Source organism: Nicotiana tabacum, chromosome 9 (genome assembly GCF_000715075.1).
Source record: "Nicotiana tabacum cultivar K326 chromosome 9, ASM71507v2, whole genome shotgun sequence".
In the NCBI taxonomy this organism is placed as follows: domain Eukaryota; kingdom Viridiplantae; phylum Streptophyta; class Magnoliopsida; order Solanales; family Solanaceae; genus Nicotiana; species Nicotiana tabacum.
This window is the reverse complement of record NC_134088.1, coordinates 88,023,241-88,046,360: the sequence shown is the minus strand read 5'-3', so window position 1 is coordinate 88,046,360 and position 23,120 is coordinate 88,023,241. Positions and strand designations below refer to the sequence as shown.

The following is a 23,120-nucleotide window of genomic DNA, read 5'->3' as shown; positions in this document are numbered from 1 at the left end:
TGGAGGGCAGTGCAGCGAGAATTAGGCACACAGGTTCAGTTGAGTACAACATTTCACCCTCAGACGGACGGACAGTCCGAGCGCACTATTCAGATATTGGAGGATGTGCTACGCACTTGTGTCATTGATTTGGGGGGTTCTTGGGATCAATTTCTGCCACTCGCAGAGTTTGCTTACAATAATAGCTACCAGTCAAGCATTCAGATTGCTCCATATGAAGCTTTATATGGGAGACGGTGTCGGTCTCCGGTGGGGTTGGTTTGAGCCTGGTGAGGTTAGACTATTTGGTACTCACTTGGTTCAGGATACTTTAGAGAAGGTCAAAGTAATTCAGGAACGGCTTCGCACGACACAGTCTATATAGAAGAGTTATGCCGACATGAAGGTTCGTGATGTTGTTCACATGGTTGGGGAGAAGGTTCTACTCAAGATTTCACCCATGAAGGGTGTGTTGAGGTTCGGGAAAAAGGGCAAGTTGAGCCCTCGATATATTGGGCCTTTTGAGATACTTAGGAAAATTGGGGAGGTGACTTATGAACTTGTTTTGCCACCTAGTCTATCAGGTGTTCATCTAGTGTTCCATGTATCCATGCTCCGAAAGTATGTCGGGGATCTGTCTCACATTCTGGATTTCAGTACAGTACAACTGAACGGTAATTTGACTTATGATGTGGAGCCGGTGGATATTTTAGACCGACAGGTTCGAAAGCTGAGGTCAAAGAACATAGCATCAGTGAAGGTGTAGTGGAGAGGCCAGCCAGTCGGAGAAGTTACTTGGGAAATGGATCAGGAGATGCGGAACAAATATCCACACTTATTTGAGACCATAGGTATTATTCTAAACACATTCGAGGACGAACGTTCGTTTAAGAGGGGGAGAATATAACGACCCGGCCGGTTCTTTTGAATATTATAACCCCATTTCCCTATTTACTGCTCAATTTATGCCTTGATATTGATTTATGACTTATCGGATTAGTTGGTTCGGGTCCGGAAGGAATTCAGAGTGAAATGAGACACTTAGTCTCATAATTAAAAATTATTAAGTTAGAAAAGTGGACCGGATATGGACATATGTGTAAACGACTTCGGATTCCAATTCTGATAATTCTAATAGCTCTGTATGGTGATTTCGGTCTTAGGAGCGTGTCCTGAAGAATTTTTGGAGGTCCGTAGAGGAATTAGACTTGAAATGCCGAAAGTTGAATTTTTAGGAAGTTTGACCGAGGTGTTGACTTTTTGATATCGGGGTCGAAATCCGATTCTAAAAATTTTAATAGGTATATTATATCATTTATGACTTGTGTGCAAATTTGAGGTCAATCGGACGTGATTTGATAGGTTTCGGCGTTATTTGTAGAAATTAGAAATTTCAAAGTTCAATAGGCTTGAATTGGATCGTAATTCATGGTTTTAGCATTGTTTGAGGTGATTTGAGGATTCGACTAAGTTCGTACGATATTTTAGGACTTGTTGGTATATTTGGTTGAGGTCCCGAAGGCCTCGGATGAGTTTCAGATGGTTAACGGATCAAAAAATTGTACTACAACAGCTGCTACAATTTCCTTCAGTTGAAAATTTCTTCTCCCAGATTCGAGCCCAGAAATCTCTTAGAATCGAGCCCAGAAATCGAGCCCAGATGTGAGCCCAGAGTCGAGGGCCATGATCGAGCCCAGGGCCGAGGGCCACGATCGAAGCCATGATCGAGCCCAGGGTCGAGGGTCATGGTCGAAGGCAGGGTCAAAGACATGATTGAAGGCCAGGGTGGAGGGCCATGATCGAGGATCATGATCGAAGCCACGATCGAGGCCTAGGATCGAGGCCCAGGATCGAGGCCTAGGATTGAGGCCTAGGATCGAGGACCTCGATCGAAGGCCAAGATCGAGGCAGAACCGAGGTTGTCTGGGCAGAATTATAAAAACAGGGACTTCGTCCCATTCACCCTTTTTGACAAATTGGAGCTTGAGAAGAGGCGATTTTTGATATATTTTTAAGGAAAACTTGAGGTAAGTCCCTTTTGATCATTTCTTATCCATAATATTAAATTATCATCGAATAATCCGACTAGATTACATGATTTTGAGGTGTAAATCGGAGATTGAAACTTAGAAAATTAGAAATAGATTTGTAGATTTGAGGGTCGAGTTGAGGTCGGATTTTAGTAAAATTGGTATGGGTAGACTCGTGGTTGAATGGGCTTTTGAATTTTGTAATTTTTGTCGGGTTTCGAGACGTGGGCCCCACGGGCGATTTTTGAGCTAAATTTCGGAATTTTATGAAAAATTAGTATTTTCTTATGGAATTAATTCTAATAAATTTTATTGACTGAAATGAATTATTTGTGACTAGATTCGAGGCATTCAGAGGCCGATTTGCGAGGTAAAGGCATAACAGAGTAAATAGTTTCACATTTTGAGGTAAGTAATAGTTTTAAATCTGGTCATGAGGGTATTAAACTCCGAATTTTTGTATCATGTGATTATTTTGGAGGTGACGCACATGCTAGGTAACAGGCGTGTGGGCGTGTACCGAGGGGATTGTTACTTGCTCCATCCCGGGAAACTACAAAGCTGAATAATTTGTTGTTAGCTATATGCTCTCTATGTGTTGATAAAATTTGACTGTAAATCATATTAGAAATCATGCTTAGGCTATGTGATAGTATTGTTAATACCCACAGAGGTCGCGTACTTGTTGAATTGCCTGCTAAATGCTATATTTACTCAGTCTCAATTTTTACTTGCACATTTTATCTCAGTCTCTGTTATTATTATTGATACATCTTATCATTGTTATTTGGGCTGATTTCATGATTAATAAGAGCCCGAGAGACTGGAGATATTTATGACTGAGAGAGGCCGAGGGCCTGATTGTGAAATATTAATATCATAGCACGTGAGTTGTCCGTGCAGCACGTGAGTTGGCCGTGCAGATCCTTATATTATACTATAGCACGTGAGTTGGCCGTGCAGCACGTGAGTTGGCCGTGCGAATCCTTATATTATACTATAGCATGTGAGTTAGCCGTGCAATACGTGAGTTGGACGTGCGGATCCAGATATTTATATTATAGCACGTAAGTTGTCCGTGCAGCACGTGAGTTGTCTGTGCAGTTTATAGCGCTTGGGCTGTAGGAGCCCCTCCGGAGTCTGTACGGGGGGAGCCCAGGAAGTGATGAGGGTTGGGAGCCCAGTGAGTGATTGTTGTCCTAAGAGGTTGTACTTGATTTTCATTTGTTGTTGCACTTAGTTGCTATCTGTCATTGTTGTGAAATCTCTGAAAGATTGTTGATATAATTACATGAACAAGAACTGTATAAAAATTGATTTGACATTGAACTGCCAGATTTGATAGCATATCTATTCTTTGCTGGAATTACTGGAAATGAACCATAACTATGTAGCTCGTTACTATCTTCAGTTTCTTATTTATTATTGTTACTTGCTGAGTTGGTTGTATTCATACTACACCCTGCATTTCGTGTGCAGATCCAGGTGTTCCTGGACATAGCGGGTGTTGATCCTTTCGCGCGGTTGATTTTCAGGAGATTTTGAGGTAGTTGCCGTGTTCCGCAGACCTTGTCTCTCCTTCTCTATCTCCTTGTTTACTGTATTTGGTCTCAGACTATTATAGACTATATTTTCCAGACTTGTATTCATATTAGATGCTCATGTACTCAGTGACACTAGGTTTTGGGGAGTGTTTATATTGTATTTAAATATTATATTTTCAACGTTAAAGAGAAGTTTTGATTTATTGAGATTATCGGCTTGCCTCGTATCGAGATAGGCGACATCACGACAGGTTAGGATTTTGGGCTGTGACAAGGACATAACCGGAATTCTAGATATTAGCCTTATAATCCTATTAGTTTTAGGACATAATACTACACGTTAGGAATCCTACATGATTTTCTTTAGGAATCCTATTAGTATAATTACTTTGGGGCTGTCTAATTCATATAAAATTGAACAAGTAAATATCTTTAGTCATGTAATCCTATTACTTCCTATTACTAATTTAATTTGAAAATATATTATAATGTCATATTACTAATTTAATTTCAAAATATACTATATTGTACAAATTCATTTAGAAAAATGAGAGCCTATATTATTATAAAAGCATAAATACGGAAGAACTCATAGGAAAAGGATATAACTGCAATAACCTATTTTTTGGACTACAATACCTTCTATGCTAATTTTTAATATTTAACATTTTAAAATTAATAAAATTTTGTCTATTAAATTCTTATTAAAAATATGTAGGAAGGTTTAATAAAATCAATTTCATAAGAATCCTCCGTATTCGTATTACATTATCACTCCATAATGTCCAATACAAAGAAAAAGTAAAACAAATATTAAATGGACTGCATAAAGAGTTGAAATTGAGAAAACAAAATACCCCAAGGATAATTGATTTTTATACTATATTTGAACTATTTTTCTACTCAAATAATTATTTTTATATTAATTTTTCGTGTAATATTGAAAAATACCCAATTATTAAACAACAACTAAAAATATATTTAAGAATATAAATGTGTGAGAAAGAGAAAAAAATGGCTGGTAAGAGTCAATACCACTAATGATTCTACAACATAAAGATCTAAAGTGAAATGTCATATCAATCTTTTACTCTTTGAAAAAAATAATTATGGTGGATAAAATTATAATTAAGATTAAATACTCGAAACAAGAGATGAACTAATATTAAGATCTGAATCAACATAGAATAAATTATTTTTTATGTTAAAACCAAATAATTAAATCTTTTAATTAATTATTTAGCAAGAGAATCCAATTCAATTATTTTTTAAATTCATCATAAGAGTAAAATTCTTATTCAAGTTAAAACAAATTTAGGGCACATAAATTTACTCCATAAAAAGAGTGTTAGAACACAAAGTAAAAATGTTAGTATATTATTAAGAATCAAAATATCATACAAGTGTCAGAGTAAGCACAATCAAAGCTAAATGCTAAACAAGAACAAGCTTTCAAGACTATATTATAAAGAGTCGACTCTGGTATAACGAGATTATTCTTTGTAGATGCTTCAGGTGGAATCGAAATAATATTTCTATGTCATGCATTACTTGCAAATATCATATCAAGAGGCATGACACCGTTAGCAATAATAGCAAGTGGTGTACCAACAACGATTTTATTGTGAGACCGCCCACTTTAGATTTGATATACCTCTCAAACAACTTAAATAACCATCACAAATATATCAAAGCAAAGCAATGGTGCTAAATTTATAAAGAAAATAAAATTGATAATATGGGATGAAGCGCTTATAGTTAAGTGTCAAACGATCGAAATAATTGCCCGAAGTTTTAGAGATATATTAGATATTAATGAATCGTTTGGTGAAAAATTAATGGTTTGGGAGGTGACTGTCAAGTACTACCAGTAGTTTCAAAATCGACAAAAGTAGAGACTGTAAAATCTAGCTTGCCAAAGTTATACTTCTGGCCTCAAACGAAAAAAATTCAACTGATAAGAAATATAAAGTAAGAACAGATCCAGTATTTAGTGTCTTCTTGCTTCGTGTGGGAAACGAAGAAGAGCATCCGATAAAAGATGATTTGGTTCTTCCTAAACACTTGATTATCAATCCCAATGGTAATAGTAATACATTTAATAAGAGAAATATTTCTATCATTAAATTAAAACGCAATATGTGCAAATCGCATGATAGAATTAAAAAGATATCTTAGCTAGTATAAATGAATATGTTGATCAACTAAATAAAATGTTGATTGCAATTTTATAGTAAAAATAAAATGTTTTTCAGTTTTTGACTCAGCAGAAAATAATACCAATAATTACTACCAAGAAGAATAATTAAATACTTTAATACTAAATGGCCTTCTACTATACATGTTTGTTGTCAAGTTTCTTATTTCCTACGTATGTTAGTGTTACCGTATATATAATAGACTAAGTTAAAATTGATCTTCCAATGTATATAGGTTAATTTTGAAGAAAAAAATGCCCGTCATGCTACTAAAAAACTTAGATACGCCGAATAGCTTATCTAATTGCACAAAGATGATATATAGAAGTTTTGACAATAACGTCATACATGCAAAAATTATCATACTGGTTAAAATGCTTCTAAGTATATTCTTATCCCTGAATTCAACTTTCGTCTTCCGAAACTAAGGAATATCAATTTGAGTAAAAATAATTTTTGGTATGTTTATGTTTTGCAAATATAACAAATAAAGCATAAGGACAAATATCCTAAATATTGGACTATATTTACCGCAATATATTTTCTTGCACGAATAACTGTATGTTGCACTTTCAAGAGGGATATCAAGATCGACAACAAGAGTTCTGGTTAAGACAGAGTAACCAACGTATTAGGAGGAAACATACACAAAAAAATATTGTCCATAAAGAAGTGTTCGTTTAGATACCATCACATTAATTACTTTTAAACTATAATATATAATTATCTAATTAACATGACAAAATTGATCATTTGTGTAAGTTTTGGTGATGTCCTTTTATTTTAACTTCATGTATTATGTTAATGTAATAATATATTTCGGCATTTAGATGATTGTTGTATTATTATGCATAAAAAATTTCTCATTAATTAAATTTTATTTTTTCTTCATATAAATAAATATTTAAATCATCACGTGCTATTATTAACGTGCAACGCACGTTCATAAATACTAGTTATAATATAAATATGAAAAATCTATAATTTACTTTCCTTTATTTTCCAAGTTCATCAATTAACTCTAAGCAAGTAACAAGACATTTCTATTGATCAAATTTATTCCTTAATGTACAGTTTATTTTAAATAGCTACTTCTATAGCCGGTTTGGTTATTTTTCGGTTATTTTTTTTATTAAAACCAAAATTAAATCAAATTTAATCGATCTTTAAAATAAAAAATCATAACCAAATCAAACCAAAAAAATATAGATTTTTTTGGTCGATTTAGTTCGATTTTTGGTTTGGCTCTATGTACGCACACGATGTCTTTGGTTAGGCATATCTTATTGTATTTACTTACGTTATCATTTGATGATTCTTGATATGTAGGAACTAACATATACTTCGCCCAAATAGATGCATGCATTAGATGTGAAATACAAAATAGGAAATTTTACCTGCTATTGCAAATGTATACACCCTATTTATTATATATCAAAATTATTTTAAAATATTATTTTCTACATGAATATTACCTCCTCTTCGATCTTACTCGAGTCATTTTCGTTAAGTTACTATTCTAAACCTATTAATTCTACTTATTATTACGCGTAGTATCCAGTCTAGGTATGTATGTCACGTATCACAACGATCACTATTTGAATTTAGACTTTACGTTGATGGAATGTAACCTGGAAAGGACTGTGGTTTAACTGAAATTCTGAATAAAATATAAGGTCTGATTATTAATTTAATTTTCTATATGGATAAATAGTACTCCCTCTGTTTCAATTTATGTAAACTCATTTGACTAGATACAGAATTTAAGAAAAGAAAGAAGACTTTTGAACTTGTGGTGTAAAATGAGGCACATATATTTTGTGTGACTATAAATTATTACATAAAGGTAAATTATTTCCAAATAAGGAAATTGATCATTCTTTTTTTCAGGGACTAAAAAGGAAATAAGTTCATTGTTTACCCTCAAAATCGGATAACAATTGAATTTGTTAGTGTTTATAAGAACATGTGGATTAACTTGATACAAAGAGATAAATTAGATTGCAATTAAAATAAATAGCGATATAAAATAACTACAAACCACAGGAATTAGATGATTTCAGCTTAAGAATACAAGCCACCCTTGAGTTGAATACACTTTTATTGACAGAAAAATATCAAAGAGTAAGAGCTTGAAAAATGTATTGCTTATGAGTGTATGTTACAATATATCCAATGAATTGTCAAGTCCCTTTTATATATTAGGGGAGATCTACCTTTTAAGATATTATTTTATTGTTCTATAAAAGACAAAAGTCCTTGATTTGCTGACCGTTGGTTCTCTTTTCCGTGATTTCTGCCATAATGACTGGTTAATGGCGAGAATTACGGATCCCTGTTGGATGAGTTGGCGAAGCTTTCTTCGAGACCGTTGGAAACAGGACTGGTTATGCCTTCGGTAAACTCGAGGGCAAATTTGATGGTTTCGATGGCTAACTTTGACAATGCTTTGGGTTCGATCATAATCACCATGTGTCGATCTTGGCCGATGGTGTTTGGCGTCAGATCGATCTTTGAACTCGACTTCACCCGATCACAGATATTTCAACCCTGGTCTAATCAGGAAGTTCGGAAGCTCGATCGAATATTGAGCTCGATTTTACCTGTATACATTCACATAAATTGAAACAGAGAGAGTATTAGTTTGTGTTAGACATAGTTTGTATATGTGGGGGTTCCCACATCGGTGGCTGAAAGCCACTTTATATGGCTTGGACTCGGGCCGGGTAGGACCTTTAAATAAAGGTTTTATTTTCGTATTTATCTTTTTTGGAGTAGTTTCTGATTATTTAAAATTTAAATTTTAAATAGAACGGACATAACTGTTCGTATAGTAGTGTGACTTTTCTGAAAAGTCTTCTCTTGAATTCTATAAATAGAAGGACACCCCAGAAGCAGTGATATTTTAATTTGTAAGTATAATTCTGACTTTGTTGTATGAATTGATTGTAATCCCCTAAAGAATATACGTGCAATATATCTTGAAAGATAGTGATCTTTCACGCTTCAAAGCTATACTTTTCTTTTAATCTTCTGCAATTTTTGTAACAATTTGTTATTAGCAATAGAAGTTTAAACACAGAAGAAGATAGGAATCAGATAGTAACTAGATCCAGAAAGTTTCTTGGTCATAGTACAATAAGACTTTCAGCTGTACAAAATTGACTCACTTGATCATAGTATAATAAGACTTTCCTCTCTTCTCATTGACAAGAAAATAATGATGAAATAAAAATTAAAACATTAAAATGAGAGCCTTCTTTCAAAGATCAATGATTAGATATCTACATATATAACACATAAAAAAAATCGTCTGTGCTGATATCCATTTTACTGGATTATTTAACAGAGTTCATTTTAGAGGAATCTTTGAAATTTCCACTAAAATCTTGTGTAGCGCTTGAGGTTTTGACAGAAATGGCGAATGGTCGGAGCCTTTCATTTGGAAAACATGTTCTGGTGGATCTGAATCTATCATGGCCTCCTGAAGAGACACAGCAATCGCAAAATCTTCAAGTGTTTTTACATAGAATCTTGGGATAGAACCATAATTTGTTGCAGAAAGGGAAAGCTTCTCTGTCAAAGGTGCAAAAGGGATTGGCCTCATCAATACTGATGCTAATTCAACATCCTGAAATCAGGAGAAAGTGTCAAAATGGCTTTCTCTATGTGAAAGTAAACAACTTGGAACATTCTACAATACATACCTTAGCAGGGGTTTGATTGAACAAAACATCTTTCAATAATGATTTGTCGAAATCAATTGCAGTTGGAGGACGATTCTTGCCATTTGCATAAAGAAACATTTGAGCTCGTTGACAAAGATTATCCGAGCCAAGCTGCAGAAACATAGGCAATACAATTGGTTATCATGTCCACTGGATTACTACTATTGTAATTACTAGGTCGCGAAACTTAAACCTTAAGAACCAACCTGCATTGAGAACATATCAAGTATGCTTTGCTCATTCATCAACATTGCTGCAGCAATAAAAACCGCCTTAGAAATTTTTGATCGATGCAACTCCATTGCGTAAGAAACACAAACTCCTCCAATATCGTGGCCAACCAAGATAACCTGAATCAAGAAACAACCAATTTGCATGCCTTCAGCTTTTAAGTTTGAGAAAGCACCAGCAAATTCTTTAATTGAATGGAGACAAGGTGCAAGAGTTCGAACCTTTTTGCTTTCTGGGAGCTTCTCAAGGTAATTGGTAAGTGGTTTAACATATTCAGACAAAGAGGTAATGTTGTTGGAGTCAAAAGAATGAGCACCAGAACCAGTTAAGTCTATGGCATCAACCTGATATCCATTTTCTTTGAGTAGAGTTGAAGTTTTATACCAACACCAAGCACCAAAACCGCCTCCATGGACAAGAACAAAATGCTTAGTCTCTAATTCTTCAACTTCTGTACCCTGAGAAGGTAAAAGAAAATGTTATCCAACATGTAATACAAAGAGAGTACTGCTGCAGAATCTTTTAGAGAATTGATTCCTACCTTTGAATTAGTAACTAAATTGTTTGTTAAAGAAGAGGTAACACTTAAATTAATTACAACAAAAGTTATCAGCCCAACTATTGAAGAATAAATGTGAATAACACAAGATTACTCACAAAATTAACATTTGATTATTCTGCTATGTACTAGCAAGAATTGAGCCCAATACCAACATCTTATGAGTACTGAGACTTCAGCCTTGCCCCTTCTCATTGTTTAAATTTCTGCCCAATTACTTTAAGACTTTATCTTTTAGTCTCTTGTACACTCTTTTGCACTTAAACCTCAGTTCTCAAAATTAAGAAGCTGCTATTTGCCTACTCTGAAGGAAAAAACAGGCATGTTTGTCAAACTAAATAATGCTCCTTGGCGAGTTTTCAGTACACATGGAATTCCATTGTACTATAAGACTTGACAAGTACTTAAGATTATAATAAGCTAATGCTAATTGTTACTTCATGAGAAGAATTATTAAACATGGATCTAATAATATGTTAATCCTCTCGTTTTATGAAATGACAAATAGTTTTAGAGGGCAAGAAAGTAGCAAGACCTGATTAGGAAGTTCCAGTTGCTGAGGCAGAGAATCAGACAGTAAACTTGGACGAGAACTTGAACTTCTGGGAATCCTCTTTTGCCTCTTAGATGATGCTAAAGGGTCCCTTAAAGAAACTGAGCGTTCAAACTGAGTAAGTGTTCCCTTTTGTTGGTGGTGTTGGAGAAGCAAGGCTGCAGCAACTCGAGCTTGATCTTTTATATAGTCATCATCAATACTATTCTCCTTTGGAAATACTTTATCTGATCTTTGACTAGCAGAGCTAGGAAAATGTGGAGGAGGAAGACTATGTGATGATTTAGCTCTAGTTTTGTTTCTTTTGATAGCTTGATTTTGAGAGAAACATGCCAATGAGTTCCCCATTTTCTTTGATTGTGTTTGAGAGACAAGTTTTCAACATGAAAGGTTTTATATGTTTGAGAGGAAATAGAAGGTGTTAGGGAAATGAAAGTTCCAAGAAATTGTTTGATCAATTGGGACAATGATTTGGAAGCGACTGTGAAAGAGTTGAAAGCTGAAGTCAATCTAGAAGCAACACATGGAGTAGTACAATGTTGACCTTCCAAAAAAATAGTTTCAAGAAAAAGTCCAACTAATACATGGCTACAAGAAATCATTTTTCCTCCCTTCTTCTTCGTCTTTGCTTAATCCGTTTGGCAATTAATCGGTATTTCAGTCTTTGCAAATGCCAAGCAAATGTATACTAGTTTGACTATGAAGTTTTAAACTTTAAGGTGAAATACTGGTTTGAAGGTGTATTTTAAGTAAAATAATACTTTTATCAAAAGAAAAAGGTGGTTACTATTTGACATTTATGTTATAAAACTTGGTATACCATGATGGGCCCATAACTTGCTTCATTCATGAAGATAAGTTATAACTCCATACATAACTTAATACATTTATGCAATTAAGTTGTAACTCCAATATATAACTCCATATATATAGTAAAAGAAGAAAGTTATGAAACTCTTGAATGAAATGAATTTACAAATTACATTGTTCACTTAAAAAAAGGAGTGACTTGAGACCTTTCTCTACACCAAGAAAAAGTTGACTGAAACCTTTTAGGCTAAAGAGTGTAGTTGCTAACTACAAGACTCCACAACTAATCTTGTAGGAAACAGCTAGGCAATTGGGGGCAAGTCAGTGCCCACTTCTTCTTCTCTTAACTTAATAGAGGAAAGAAATGAATGCACAGTGGACCTAATCTTGTGAGGCAAAACATGATGTCTAAACTCAGTCACCTACTAATATGTACACTAGAAAGATCAAGAAATTGGACGATGTTCATTGATCAGCTATATATCATGAAGCTCCACGTTTTGGCTGGATTGCCGATATGAATCCTCTCATGATTAGAGGATACCTTATAACTACTGTCAGAAAACGTTTTGAACGACAATGTTCTTTCCATTTACAGCTACCCTAGCAGCCAAATGCTCAGAAACAGTGGCATCCATGCATAGCTTTGCCAGGATGGGCAGTACGTAGAGCAGCGTCTAGGTTAGGTTGGACACTAGCAGCAGCTAGGTCAGGTTGGACACTTGTAGCAGCTGCTTGGCGACATAGAACAAATGACATGCTGGATCCAGGATCTAGAGTCACAGGACTAATCATTCAGAATGGGTGTGATTGTACATATTAAAATTTGTTTCTATATGTATACATTGTTCGAGCGGAAAACAATGATTTCACTTGAACCACACGACCCACCTTAGATCCGCCTCTGCTGGGCTACGTTGGATGCTAAAAGTAGCAGCTTGATTTGTTTCAGCAGCAGTCCTGTCTGCTTGGCCACTTATGGCAGCAACCAGACCAACTTAACCACTTACAAGAGCAACATATCCAGCTTGACCACTTACAAGATAAGCAACCTGAGCACTTACAACAACAGCTTGGCCACCTAGAGCAGCAAAACCCGCAGCTACAATAGGAGTAGAAGCACAATGGCCATATGGACTTCTTTCTTGTGTAACAAATAATATGGCAGAAAGGTTCTGTGGACTTCCCACTTCTGCAATAAACAATTTATATTCCTTAAACACTAAAACACATGATTGCTAGTTCCATATATGTGGGAAGAAATAAGATCTTCAACTTGCACGCCCATAAGAGAGGAAAAGAGGTTAATATATTATTTAGAACTCAAGTGCAACAGAATCCCAAAAACACCGTACTTATGAGACGTTAATGAGTGAACAAAGAAACCTACAAACACCCGACCAAACCGAACCCTTAAAACACACTTGAACTACTATGATTCTTAAGTTCAGAAAAGATCTAGTGGATGAGGGTGGAGAAACAATTACAAATATTACTGAAGGGTGCTTACTACCAAATCTTGATCTTTATTCTTGTTCTGTTAGCTATTAACCAACTACATAAGTTTTAGAAATAAAACTTTCAATTGGACAGCTCAAGTTGAACTGCATGGTTTTGATGTTGCGCATGTTTCACGCTATGCTTTGCAGAATTCTTTGATATGTTTAGATTTGTTGTTGAACTCTAAAATCACCAATAATCATTCATGTAGTGCATGTAAGTTGGAGACATGAGAATGAAAGACATTTTAACTTGAAAGACAAGTTAGATTGACTTGACCACTATATTGGTGATGCTCACAGGAAATTAAATGTACACCGCAACATACATAATTAATGAAGCAAGATGTTTTGTATGACTTAGGGAAATAGCCAGAGAAAAAAATGTAGATGTGCTAAACAATTAACTAAGAATTAAGCAAATGCTTCTTTTACTGAATAGAAAAAAAGATGGGAAAATGAAGCAGATGCTTCTTTTAGCGAATAGCGGAAAAAGATGGGAACTGGTACTCACACTGGAAAAGCTAAAGACGTACCACTCCCGTCAGAATGGTGAATTGTGCTGTAGGAGTCTCTAAACCCTTCATTTCCTTTGGAATGGCCAGTGGTAGTTGAATATTCTGCTCTCCGTCCTACTTTTATTTCCTCTTCAAAATGGAGTTCTTTCTTAATTGGTTCATGTTGACTTCCTGCTTCAATATGGTTGTTTCCAGTTACCACACCCCTTTCCGTATCTTCAGATCTGTCTAATTCTATACACTTGTTTTTTAGTTCCCCAGATTTATGCAGTTCCCCTGATTTCCAGATATCTCCACCCATCAATAGAATATGATCCCTCGAAAGACTGGCGTTGATACTAAACAATGACTCATCAGAGGCAGCACTCCATTCCTTAGGTGTTGAGGATATACTTCCAAAAATAGAAGATGGAACTCTGTTGGGATCATAACCTCCTTGCCTCTCCATCATTTGGATAGAAGGAGATTTTGTAATTGACAGTATGTTTGGCAATAAAGGTTCATCAGAGATGTCTGAAATCTGCGTGGCGGGGCTTGTTGATCTATTCAGTTCCAAATTATGGAACATACCATTCGAACCATTGTAGTCATCTTGGGATAAAGGTTTGGCATCCCTAGAATATTTAGAAGATGGTATATCTAATGTGATAGAGTTGGATGCTATATTTGGATTCACTAAGATGAAATCATCCGAGGAAGAACCAGATGAGGATGAAAATATGGAACGGGAAAGTTCTGAACTTTTACTTGATCCTGAAGTACTTTCATTTAAGATGGCATCTGAACTTGTTCTGCTTTCACTCTCATTTTTAGAATCCAGGAGAAATATTATTGGTGAACTGGCCTCAGTTTCATTTTCAGTAACCACTGTATCTGTTCGAGAATGGTTACAGGTTCCACTTCCATGTTTAGGGTCCATGCCTAGAATAAAGCTAAAAATCACCTGTAGAAAACCATCAACTTGTTTAGATGCACAAATAGAGTCCAGTCAATCTTAATATAATAACAGGATTAGAGATGAGATTAATTTATTGTTTGAGGGAAGCAATGTAACACTCGCAACGAGCACCATATCATGCAAACAAGAAGTACCTCAGTCAAAATCCTGATTATCAATGGCTGCCTTTTCCTAGGTTCAATCGAAAATAGAATGCCCATGGAAAAAGAGGCGGATCCAGGAGGGCGTATCTAGGGAGGGCTTCTAGGGCACGTGAACCCATGTTCCCTCCTAGATCATGTATAGTATGGTTCTATATTTTGCAAAAATACTTAAAAATATATATGTGTGCACCAAAGCTCAAAGTATCATATGATGCCGTGGTTATTGGGTGCACCTATGTTATTCCAAGATTTAAACTTGATAACTTTTTAATGCTCAAACTTAAATTTATATCATGTATTCAATAATAGTGCATCCATCTTCCTAAAATCCTGGACCCGTCTCTGTTATTCCAAGATTTAAACTTGATAACTTCAATCTTTAAGGCTCTTTAACAAAACTTATTGTACTTCCGGAATTACGGGTTCAGAATTTAATATCGGTCGAAGTTTTAGTCATTAGTCATTTTTCGTGAATGTAGTAGATCCAATTGTACTCATTGTACAAAGGCAGCATCCACCTCTGGCATGGAAAGTGAACTTCATTACAAAGACCCATGACATAAAGTTTGCAGGTTTACTTAGCCTACTTTCAAGAAGTTTTAAAGTTCAAATGTAATCATATTGTTAAAATCGACAATCTATGAAACGTAACTACCATCTTATGTTCTTGACCTAAACTTCCTGATGCTTCCATTTGCTCATTGACATAAAAGAAAGTTGAAAGAAGGAACTGACAGAATGCAGTAAAATATAATGAACAAAAGTCATTTATGAAATGGAAGTCATCTCCATACAATGATCTGTAACTCAGAACCATTATCTAATGCAAATACCACTTTTTAATGCCAATATCATCCTACAAATGGAGCTGCATCAGATGAATATAGCCGAAGTGCAACCGGAAGTTCCACTATTTTGACAACAGAATCTATAACCACCCAATAAAAGTTTCTCTAAAAGGGAAGATAGAGAATAAATCAGTAAATCACAGTAAGCAACAAGAGGCTTGAATGTAAATTAACCAAAAAGTGTAAGAATTTAGGGCAAACACTAATGACATAAACCAAAAAATGACCATTTTGATCTAGAACTTGTCAATAAAACATAACAGAATGCACTTGTAAAGTGAACTTCATTTAGAAAGACCCATGGGACAAAGTTTGCATGTTTACTCGGCATCCTAGACTGGACCGCTGTCTTAAAAAAAAACCGGTTCTATAGTTTTATGTGTTATCATTTTTCAATTCATGACGACTTTACTATATCCTGACTAAAACTTCCTGATGCTTCTAGAAAGTGAAACAAAGTAACAACAGAAACTTTTCATAAACTTATCTGCTTATTCGATCTATGTTTCTTTTCAATCCCAAATAAATTGGGAGATATATGAATCCTTAATATACATTTAGATCTACTCGTGTCCATGTCGTTCCAATACTGTGAAATTATTCTCGCTTATTGCAAAAAAGAAAAAAAGGAATCTATGATACCAGAGTTTCTCTTGATCTTACACTTATTCCCCACTGACGCACGAAGTCCAAATCAAACTTCATTTGACTTAATGTAAGTGAAACAACAACTAACACTTAAACAAATTAGTTGGTATCTCCTACATGGATTTAGCTAAGTCCATATTGATCCTATCATTTTTTCTCCTGTTTTACTGCAATAAAATCACTTTTCAAACAAAAAAGATAAGTCATTTATGAAATGAAAATCATCTCTGATAAAACGATCTGTAATAAAGAGTCATTACCTGATGCAAACAGCAATTTGATGCCAATGCCCTCCTATAAAGGAGCCGCCTTATATATTGCCGGGGCGGTACCGGCAATACTTATCCACCTTTCCCCCCAAGCAGAATCTCTAAAAGGGAAAATAGCGAAATTAGAAAATCACAGTTATCAACAAGATTAGCGTCAGTAAAGTAACTCCAAAAATCAAAGCTTTAGGCCAGAAACAAATAACCAAAAAAAAAACAAGAAATACATGTCGATCTGGGATTTGCCTCAAATTAAAACATCTATGGGACAAAAAGCAAGAAAATGAACATTTTGCTGTGGGATTTGTCTGAATTAAAACATTTTACCTAGTAAGTTAATCTTAGATTCTTATTTTCTTCAACTTCTATAATTCGTTCTTGGGGTTCATGATTTTCTTAATTAATCCGGGTGGCCGGGTGGGATATGATAAATTTCTGAAAGGATCAAAAGAGAAGGAGGGATTAGGGGTTTTTTTGGGGAGGAAATATGATAAGAAAAGTTGGGAAGGCAAAGAGTAGGCTTCGGAGTTCGAGTCACCACTCTCTTATTCTTGAATAACGAACTTCAGTTTTGTTTGGCGCCAGCCTATAACTAACACCTTCCTCACGTGCTCTACACATGCATTTGAACACACTCAGTTTATTATTCATAATCATTATGTTAAAATAAATAGTCCAACAATTTAAAATGTATATTAAATCATTAATTTTATGCAAATTCTTCAAAATTTTGAAGCTGTCACAATGTAAGCAACATTCTCCAATTGAACAAGTTCAAATCACAATTAAAACTAAGTTAATTCATTGTTAATATTTGAAAAATCAAATATTAAAGACCACAAAAAAGAAGTTAAGACCAAAAAATCCATTAAAGTGGGCCAGAGAGAGTATGTCTTAAGGAGAGAGCAAAGTCCATTATGGATGAGTAAACGTGAACATGGAGTATCTAGTGGCGTACGCGCGATATTTTATAAACAGTGTCACATTTTTTTATAAATAAAAAAAATTAACAAATAAATAAATTACTATAATAACATCATATTAAAACACATACAATTTTAAATAGGACTACAACTCTCAACAACGAGTTTTTACTTTTAAAATATATTCATAATACCCTCATTAAAAATAATGGACTGCTCCATGGTTATAAATGGTGAATCAACCCCACCCTTTGATGCTGCCAGAGGATTTCGACAAGGAGATCCAATGTCTCCCTTCCTATTTGCTATTGTTATGGAATATTTGAGCAGAAGTCTCAATACCCTAAAGGAAGAGAAGCAATTTAAGTATCACCCAAAATGCTCTAAACTAAATGTCACACATATGTGCTTTGCAGATGATCTCCTCATGTTTGCTAAAGGTGATAAAATCTCTGTAGGGATGTTACATGAAACGTTTGGTATATTTACAGATGCTTCAGGATTACATGCTAATCAATCCAAGAGTGCTATCTACTATGGGGGAGGGGAGGGGGAGGAAGAGGGGGGGTATCAGAAGTAACCAAGCAGGAAATCCAGCTGGCACTTAGATATAGACAGGGTGACTTACCATTCAGGTATACAGGGATACCACTGGCTACTAGGAAACTGAAACTGGTAGAATGTCAACCTCTAATAACCAATATCACAGCAAGAATTTTATCATGGACAACTAAGAAGTTATCATATGCAGGAAGAGTCCAATTGGTAAAGTCAGTGCTCTTTGGTATTCAATCTTATTGGGCATAAATATTTATCATACCTGCTAAAGTGATGAAAGCTATAGAAGGATATTGCAGAAGTTTTATCTGGTCAGGAGCAAATGAACTTATTAGAAAATTACTGGTAGCTTGGAGTAGGATGTGTATTCCAAAGGCAGCAGGGGGATTGAATCTCACAAACCTAAAGTTGTGGAACAAAGCAGCCATAACAAAGATTTGCTAGGACCTGAAGACTAAGAAAGACACTCTCTGGATTAAGTGTAATCATGAATACCATATAAAAGCACAACCTTTGGAGAGTATGGATATTCCCCAACAAGCTAAATGGATGGTCAGAAAAATACTCAAAGCATTGGAGGAACTATGTCATGTGCAACCAGATCACCTGAAGAGCAAGAGTATGATCATAAGCATTTACTTGAGAATGGTAGGGGATCTATCCAAAGTTGCCTGGAAAAACATCATTTGTGGCAATGAAGCAAGGCCAAAAACAATATTTATAACATGGCTCCAATAACAAGACAGACTACTAACTGCTACAAGACTGAAAAAATGAAGAATACAAGTTGATACTACCTGTGTCATGTGTAAAGTGGGAGCTGAAAGCAGGGATCATTTATTTGTGGAATGTGCAATTGGAAGATAGGTGTGGGATAAACTAATGAAGTGGCTGCAAATCACTTGGGTGGCTATGAGCTCATGGAACCAGATGCAACACTGGATCGAGCAGAATACAAAAGGGAAAACTATGCAGGCAAAACTAGTGAAGCTGGTGTTTACAGAATTTGTTTATGTAGTCTGGATAGAAAGGAACAACGGGTTGTTTGCCCAGAAGGAAAACACATGTGAAACAATAGCTAGAGAGATTGCATATACATGTCATGTTAGAGCTAGTGATACCACTAAGATGCTACTCTTTCAGTGTTAGAGCTCCAAAAGTATAGATTTCCTAGATAAGAAGGAGAGAGTAAACATAGATAGATAGGTCTTTCCGTGTTAAAGTGAATTGTTGATAGTTACTGTAAGTGAAGCAGACTGTGTTATAAAATCTAGTTGGTTTGTACATGATACTTTAGTAATTAATGAAAGTTTTATAGTTACCAAAAAAATAATAATAATGTACTAAATATGTCTTTGTTTTTAATAATTTTCATATTTATTGTAAGTTTTACAAAGGAATGAATTCTAGCTCAAGTGGTTTTGTAACTACATAATTTGTTAGAGGGCAGTGGTTCAAGTCTTACTAAAACATAATTATTTTTAATAAAGAAACTCTCCAAAATGATAAAACTTTAAGCCTGCTTTGAATATGATATGAACTCTGAACCTCTGTCGAAATTGTAGTACTAAACCAACAAATCACTAAGCGTCTTTGATTCACAGTGGTATCATTTGTTATTTTGTACTCGAAATAACTTGGTTTTGCTTATACTGTATACACATATTTAGTAAAACTAGTTTTAGTGTACGTGCGTTGCACATGTTTATCACGTTGATTAATAAAAATTATATACAAGAAAATAAATTATATAAAATATCAAATGATGTTAAAATAGATGCAACATTCAAATGCAACATTCAAATAAATGATAAAAATAAATGTTATTTAGGAGGAGTAGTTAAATTCAAAATAATTGAATATATTTTGAACCTTGTCACGAACCCAATTTTCCTCCGTAGGATGCTGTGACGACACCTAGTCTCTAAGACTAGGGATGGACATAAAATTCGAAAAACTGAATTCTGAACCGAACCGAACCGAACCGAACCGAATTAATTTGGTATTTCAGTTTCGGATTTTTCAGTATTTCGGTACGAAAATTACGGTATTTTGGTAGTTCGGTACGGTATACGGTATTGAGTTTTTGATATTTCGATATACCGAAATACCGAAATATTTTAGTCCAAGCCCAACTCTAATTTTATTTTCCAGCCTAATAAGCCTAAGCCTACACCCCAAGCCCCCTAATTCCCTAATCCCTTAGAGACTTAGAGCTCAAGTAGATTACGGGTAGTCTAGTATCTGGCTATTTGCTCTTACCCCCATTCCCTTTCTATTTTCTAACCTAGACTTCTCTCAAACATTCCAACATTGTTGCTACTGCTGAAACTGCTCATATCCGTGCCCTTCTTAGAGGCACTTGGTTTACTATTTTCCGTTCCTTGTATTTTATAGGTGGATTGATTCCTTATTATGCAAATACTTACAAGTTACATGCTAACAGATTGATTTCTTAGCCTGCACAGTGCACTATGAATTGCTAATAAACTATTTTGTTCCAAATTTAGAATTCTGTACCATTTCTTGAAAGGCTACAAAAATAGATCATGAAAAAATGAGGTCTCAAAGCAGCTCTTGATGAAATCTAAGCAAAAGAGAAAATACATATATGTGCACATGCATGTGTAGGAAGAATACATGCTAGCATCATCTAATCATGAACAAAGAGATTGAATTCTCAGCAGAAAAGACGTTAGGCATAATCTTGGGAGATTTGAAAGACTTTGGTATGATACCTAAATCGTACCGAACCGTAATTATTAAATACCGTATCGAAGTACCGAATGCCCACCCCTATCTAAGACTAGGTAAGTCTAATTCTTACTTAATTAATAGCAAAATTCAACCAACAACTGTTAAACATAAAATATAAATCGCTATACAAAACTTACAATACCAAAACCGGTAGTACAAGTCATAACCTCTACTGAGCTCACTAGAAAATCTCTAAGTACAATTGTTCTGGAAAAGAAATAAATTGTACAAAAATAACATCTGAAGGTGACTTCGAGGCCTGCGGATGCCACATAAGGTATACCTTGAAGTCTCCACAACACTAGTTGATCCATTATCTAAAAACCAACGGACTCCGAAGTACTTGGATCTGCACAAAAATGAGCAAAAGTTTAGTATGAGTACACCACGGTCGGCACTCAGTAAGTATCAAGACTAACCTCGGTGGAGTAGTGACAAAGTACAGGTCAAGACACTCACTAGATAAAATAACTTGTGCAGTTTAGTAGTATAAAGCTATAATAGAAAGCGAAAATCAGTAAATGACAACAAGACCTAAAAAGTGACATAAAGAGTAAAACAATACGAACACCATGAAGTATCATCAAAACCAAATAAGGAAGCACAAAGGACAATCAATTAATCAAGTCGATCTAACACAAGCCTCACAACGAAATCACTTAGTGGTACCTCATATCACAATCATAAGTCCCGGACCTCAACCCACCATTATATACTCATGGCACCTCGTGCCCACATCTCGAATCACAACCGCACGGATAATTCACGGGCCAAAATCATAATCTGCCCAGCATAGTCATAGGCTCACAATCCCAATCCGCCTCACATAGTCACAGGCCCATGACGAGCGCAAAATATAACACAAAATTATTGCTTGCTAGTTAAAGATAATATAGATTTATTATCGTCTCCACATGGATTGGATTTAAACAGTGTTCGAATAATTTCCAGCTGATTACTATCCAGGAAAATTAACACTTGATTTGATAACTATTACTACGGTGAACTACTAAAAATTAAGCAAATAACAATTGATCATAAAAGACAACAGATGAGCAACAAAGAAATATCAATGAGATGGATAAGGGTATTTGACTAGATAGGTGAAAGATAACAAACTTGGGATCTAATTCTTGAGTTAATTCACTCTATAATACAGTTGATTCTCACGAATTCAACCGATAATCATATTGCACTTGAAGTTAATGTTCCTCTTTCGTTTAAACGTTAATTCAGTAATTAATCCAATTGAAACACGGTGAACAGTTGCAACATTCAAAAGATAATTATGATATGAAGGGTAACTTTTCACGAATATTTCCCTATTTTCTAGTTCGATTAACAATTCAAGATGTTCTTTCGATTATCTATTTGAATCACGAATTTAAACTAGATCATAAGATGTGACGAAATTCAATATCAAACTCCTTTTTCGATTAAGCAAAACAACAAATAACTCACAATACAAATTAAAGCTCCATCAATTAATTCTAACAATTATCAAGAATCGAATCCCTAATCACATTATCGAAACACCGTATCTGTCAATACCCTAATGGAAATTACTCTATAACAATGGAGTAATACATCTCAAATAAGTTTAAGAACAAAGAAAACATTAAAGCTAATGATTTCGATACAAACTCCCGCATTGCACCAATTGCAAGTTGCATTATTGATGAATTCTTGAGTCTTTTTGACTTAGTTGGTTCTCCATTTTTTCATAGGTGAAAAATCTCTTCAAAATCGTATTTTTGGTGTATTTATACCGTGTAGAAACAAGCCCGGACGAAACTACCCTTTCCTAGTTGAACTTGGAAATACTCTAACAATTTTGCACACCAGCACCACACACCGTGCCGGCCCATGTGGTGCAATAGGGAGGAAATCCAGAGAGCTCACATTTTTCTTGTCACGCTACTTTTGCATTGCCGCGCCCCATGCGATGCGGTAGTGGCGTTTTCTCAAAGTAAATTCATGTGTTCACTTTTTGATATCCGGACTTGGTCCTCAACTCTTCGAACGCGATCCCGACTTAATTTCTTGGGCTTCTACTCAGATTTCTCAGCTTCAACTAATTCGATTTCGCTCCAAATTACCTAAATAGCTCAGAATCATTTAAGCTCATAAAACATGTAATAAGTATAATTCACTATCATTTAAGCTCAAATACAGGTAAAATGCAATAATTAGAGTGCAATACTAAGCTAAAACACGGGTTTCTAGCCTACCATTAATACCACATACTTAGACTATTGCTCGTCCTCGAGTAATCAAACTGCACTTTACCTAGGGACAACCTTTTCATTAAACAACATCCATAACATATCATGCTAAGAATGTTTAAAATCAACTAAGCTCCCTATCATA

General features: G+C 35.1%; 2 protein-coding genes across 2 annotated transcripts; both read right to left on the bottom strand.

Moving 5' to 3' along the window:
- Window positions 1-8,838: 8,838 nt before the first annotated feature.
- Window positions 8,839-11,202, bottom strand: LOC107814698 (putative methylesterase 11, chloroplastic). Its single transcript, XM_016640146.2, has 5 exons — window positions 10,805-11,202; window positions 9,932-10,168; window positions 9,686-9,829; window positions 9,459-9,590; window positions 8,839-9,382 (listed from the first exon to the last, which is right to left on the bottom strand). Exons 1-5 carry the CDS (start codon window positions 11,168-11,170, stop codon window positions 9,104-9,106), a joined length of 1,158 nt encoding a protein of 385 aa, XP_016495632.1. The 5' UTR covers window positions 11,171-11,202; the 3' UTR covers window positions 8,839-9,103.
- Window positions 11,203-12,334: 1,132 nt separating this feature from the next.
- On the bottom strand, window positions 12,335-17,012 carry LOC107814696 (uncharacterized). Its single transcript, XM_075222351.1, has 4 exons — window positions 16,840-17,012; window positions 16,507-16,616; window positions 13,646-14,592; window positions 12,335-12,824 (listed from the first exon to the last, which is right to left on the bottom strand). The coding sequence occupies exons 3-4, from the start codon at window positions 14,566-14,568 to the stop codon at window positions 12,581-12,583; spliced, it is 1,167 nt and encodes a 388-aa protein (XP_075078452.1). The 5' UTR covers window positions 14,569-14,592; window positions 16,507-16,616; window positions 16,840-17,012; the 3' UTR covers window positions 12,335-12,580.
- Between the last annotated feature and the right edge of the window lie 6,108 nt (window positions 17,013-23,120).

What these genes read in the sequence shown, in the direction of transcription:
- LOC107814698 (XM_016640146.2), bottom strand. Translation starts at nt 11,170, where the DNA reads ATGGGGAACTCATTGGCATGTTTCTCTCAAAATCAAGCTATCAAAAGA. An exon ending in AACTGGAACTTCCTAATCAG is followed by an intron (nt 10,169 to 10,804) that starts GTCTTGCTACTT and finishes TTACCTTCTCAG; the next exon opens with GGTACAGAAGTTGAAGAATT. An exon ending in TCAATCAAACCCCTGCTAAG is followed by an intron (nt 9,383 to 9,458) that starts GTATGTATTGTA and finishes TCCTGATTTCAG; the next exon opens with GATGTTGAATTAGCATCAGT.
- LOC107814696 (XM_075222351.1), bottom strand. Translation starts at nt 14,568, where the DNA reads ATGGACCCTAAACATGGAAGTGGAACCTGTAACCATTCTCGAACAGAT. An exon ending in ACGTCTTTAGCTTTTCCAGT is followed by an intron (nt 12,825 to 13,645) that starts GTGAGTACCAGT and finishes TGTTTATTGCAG; the next exon opens with AAGTGGGAAGTCCACAGAAC.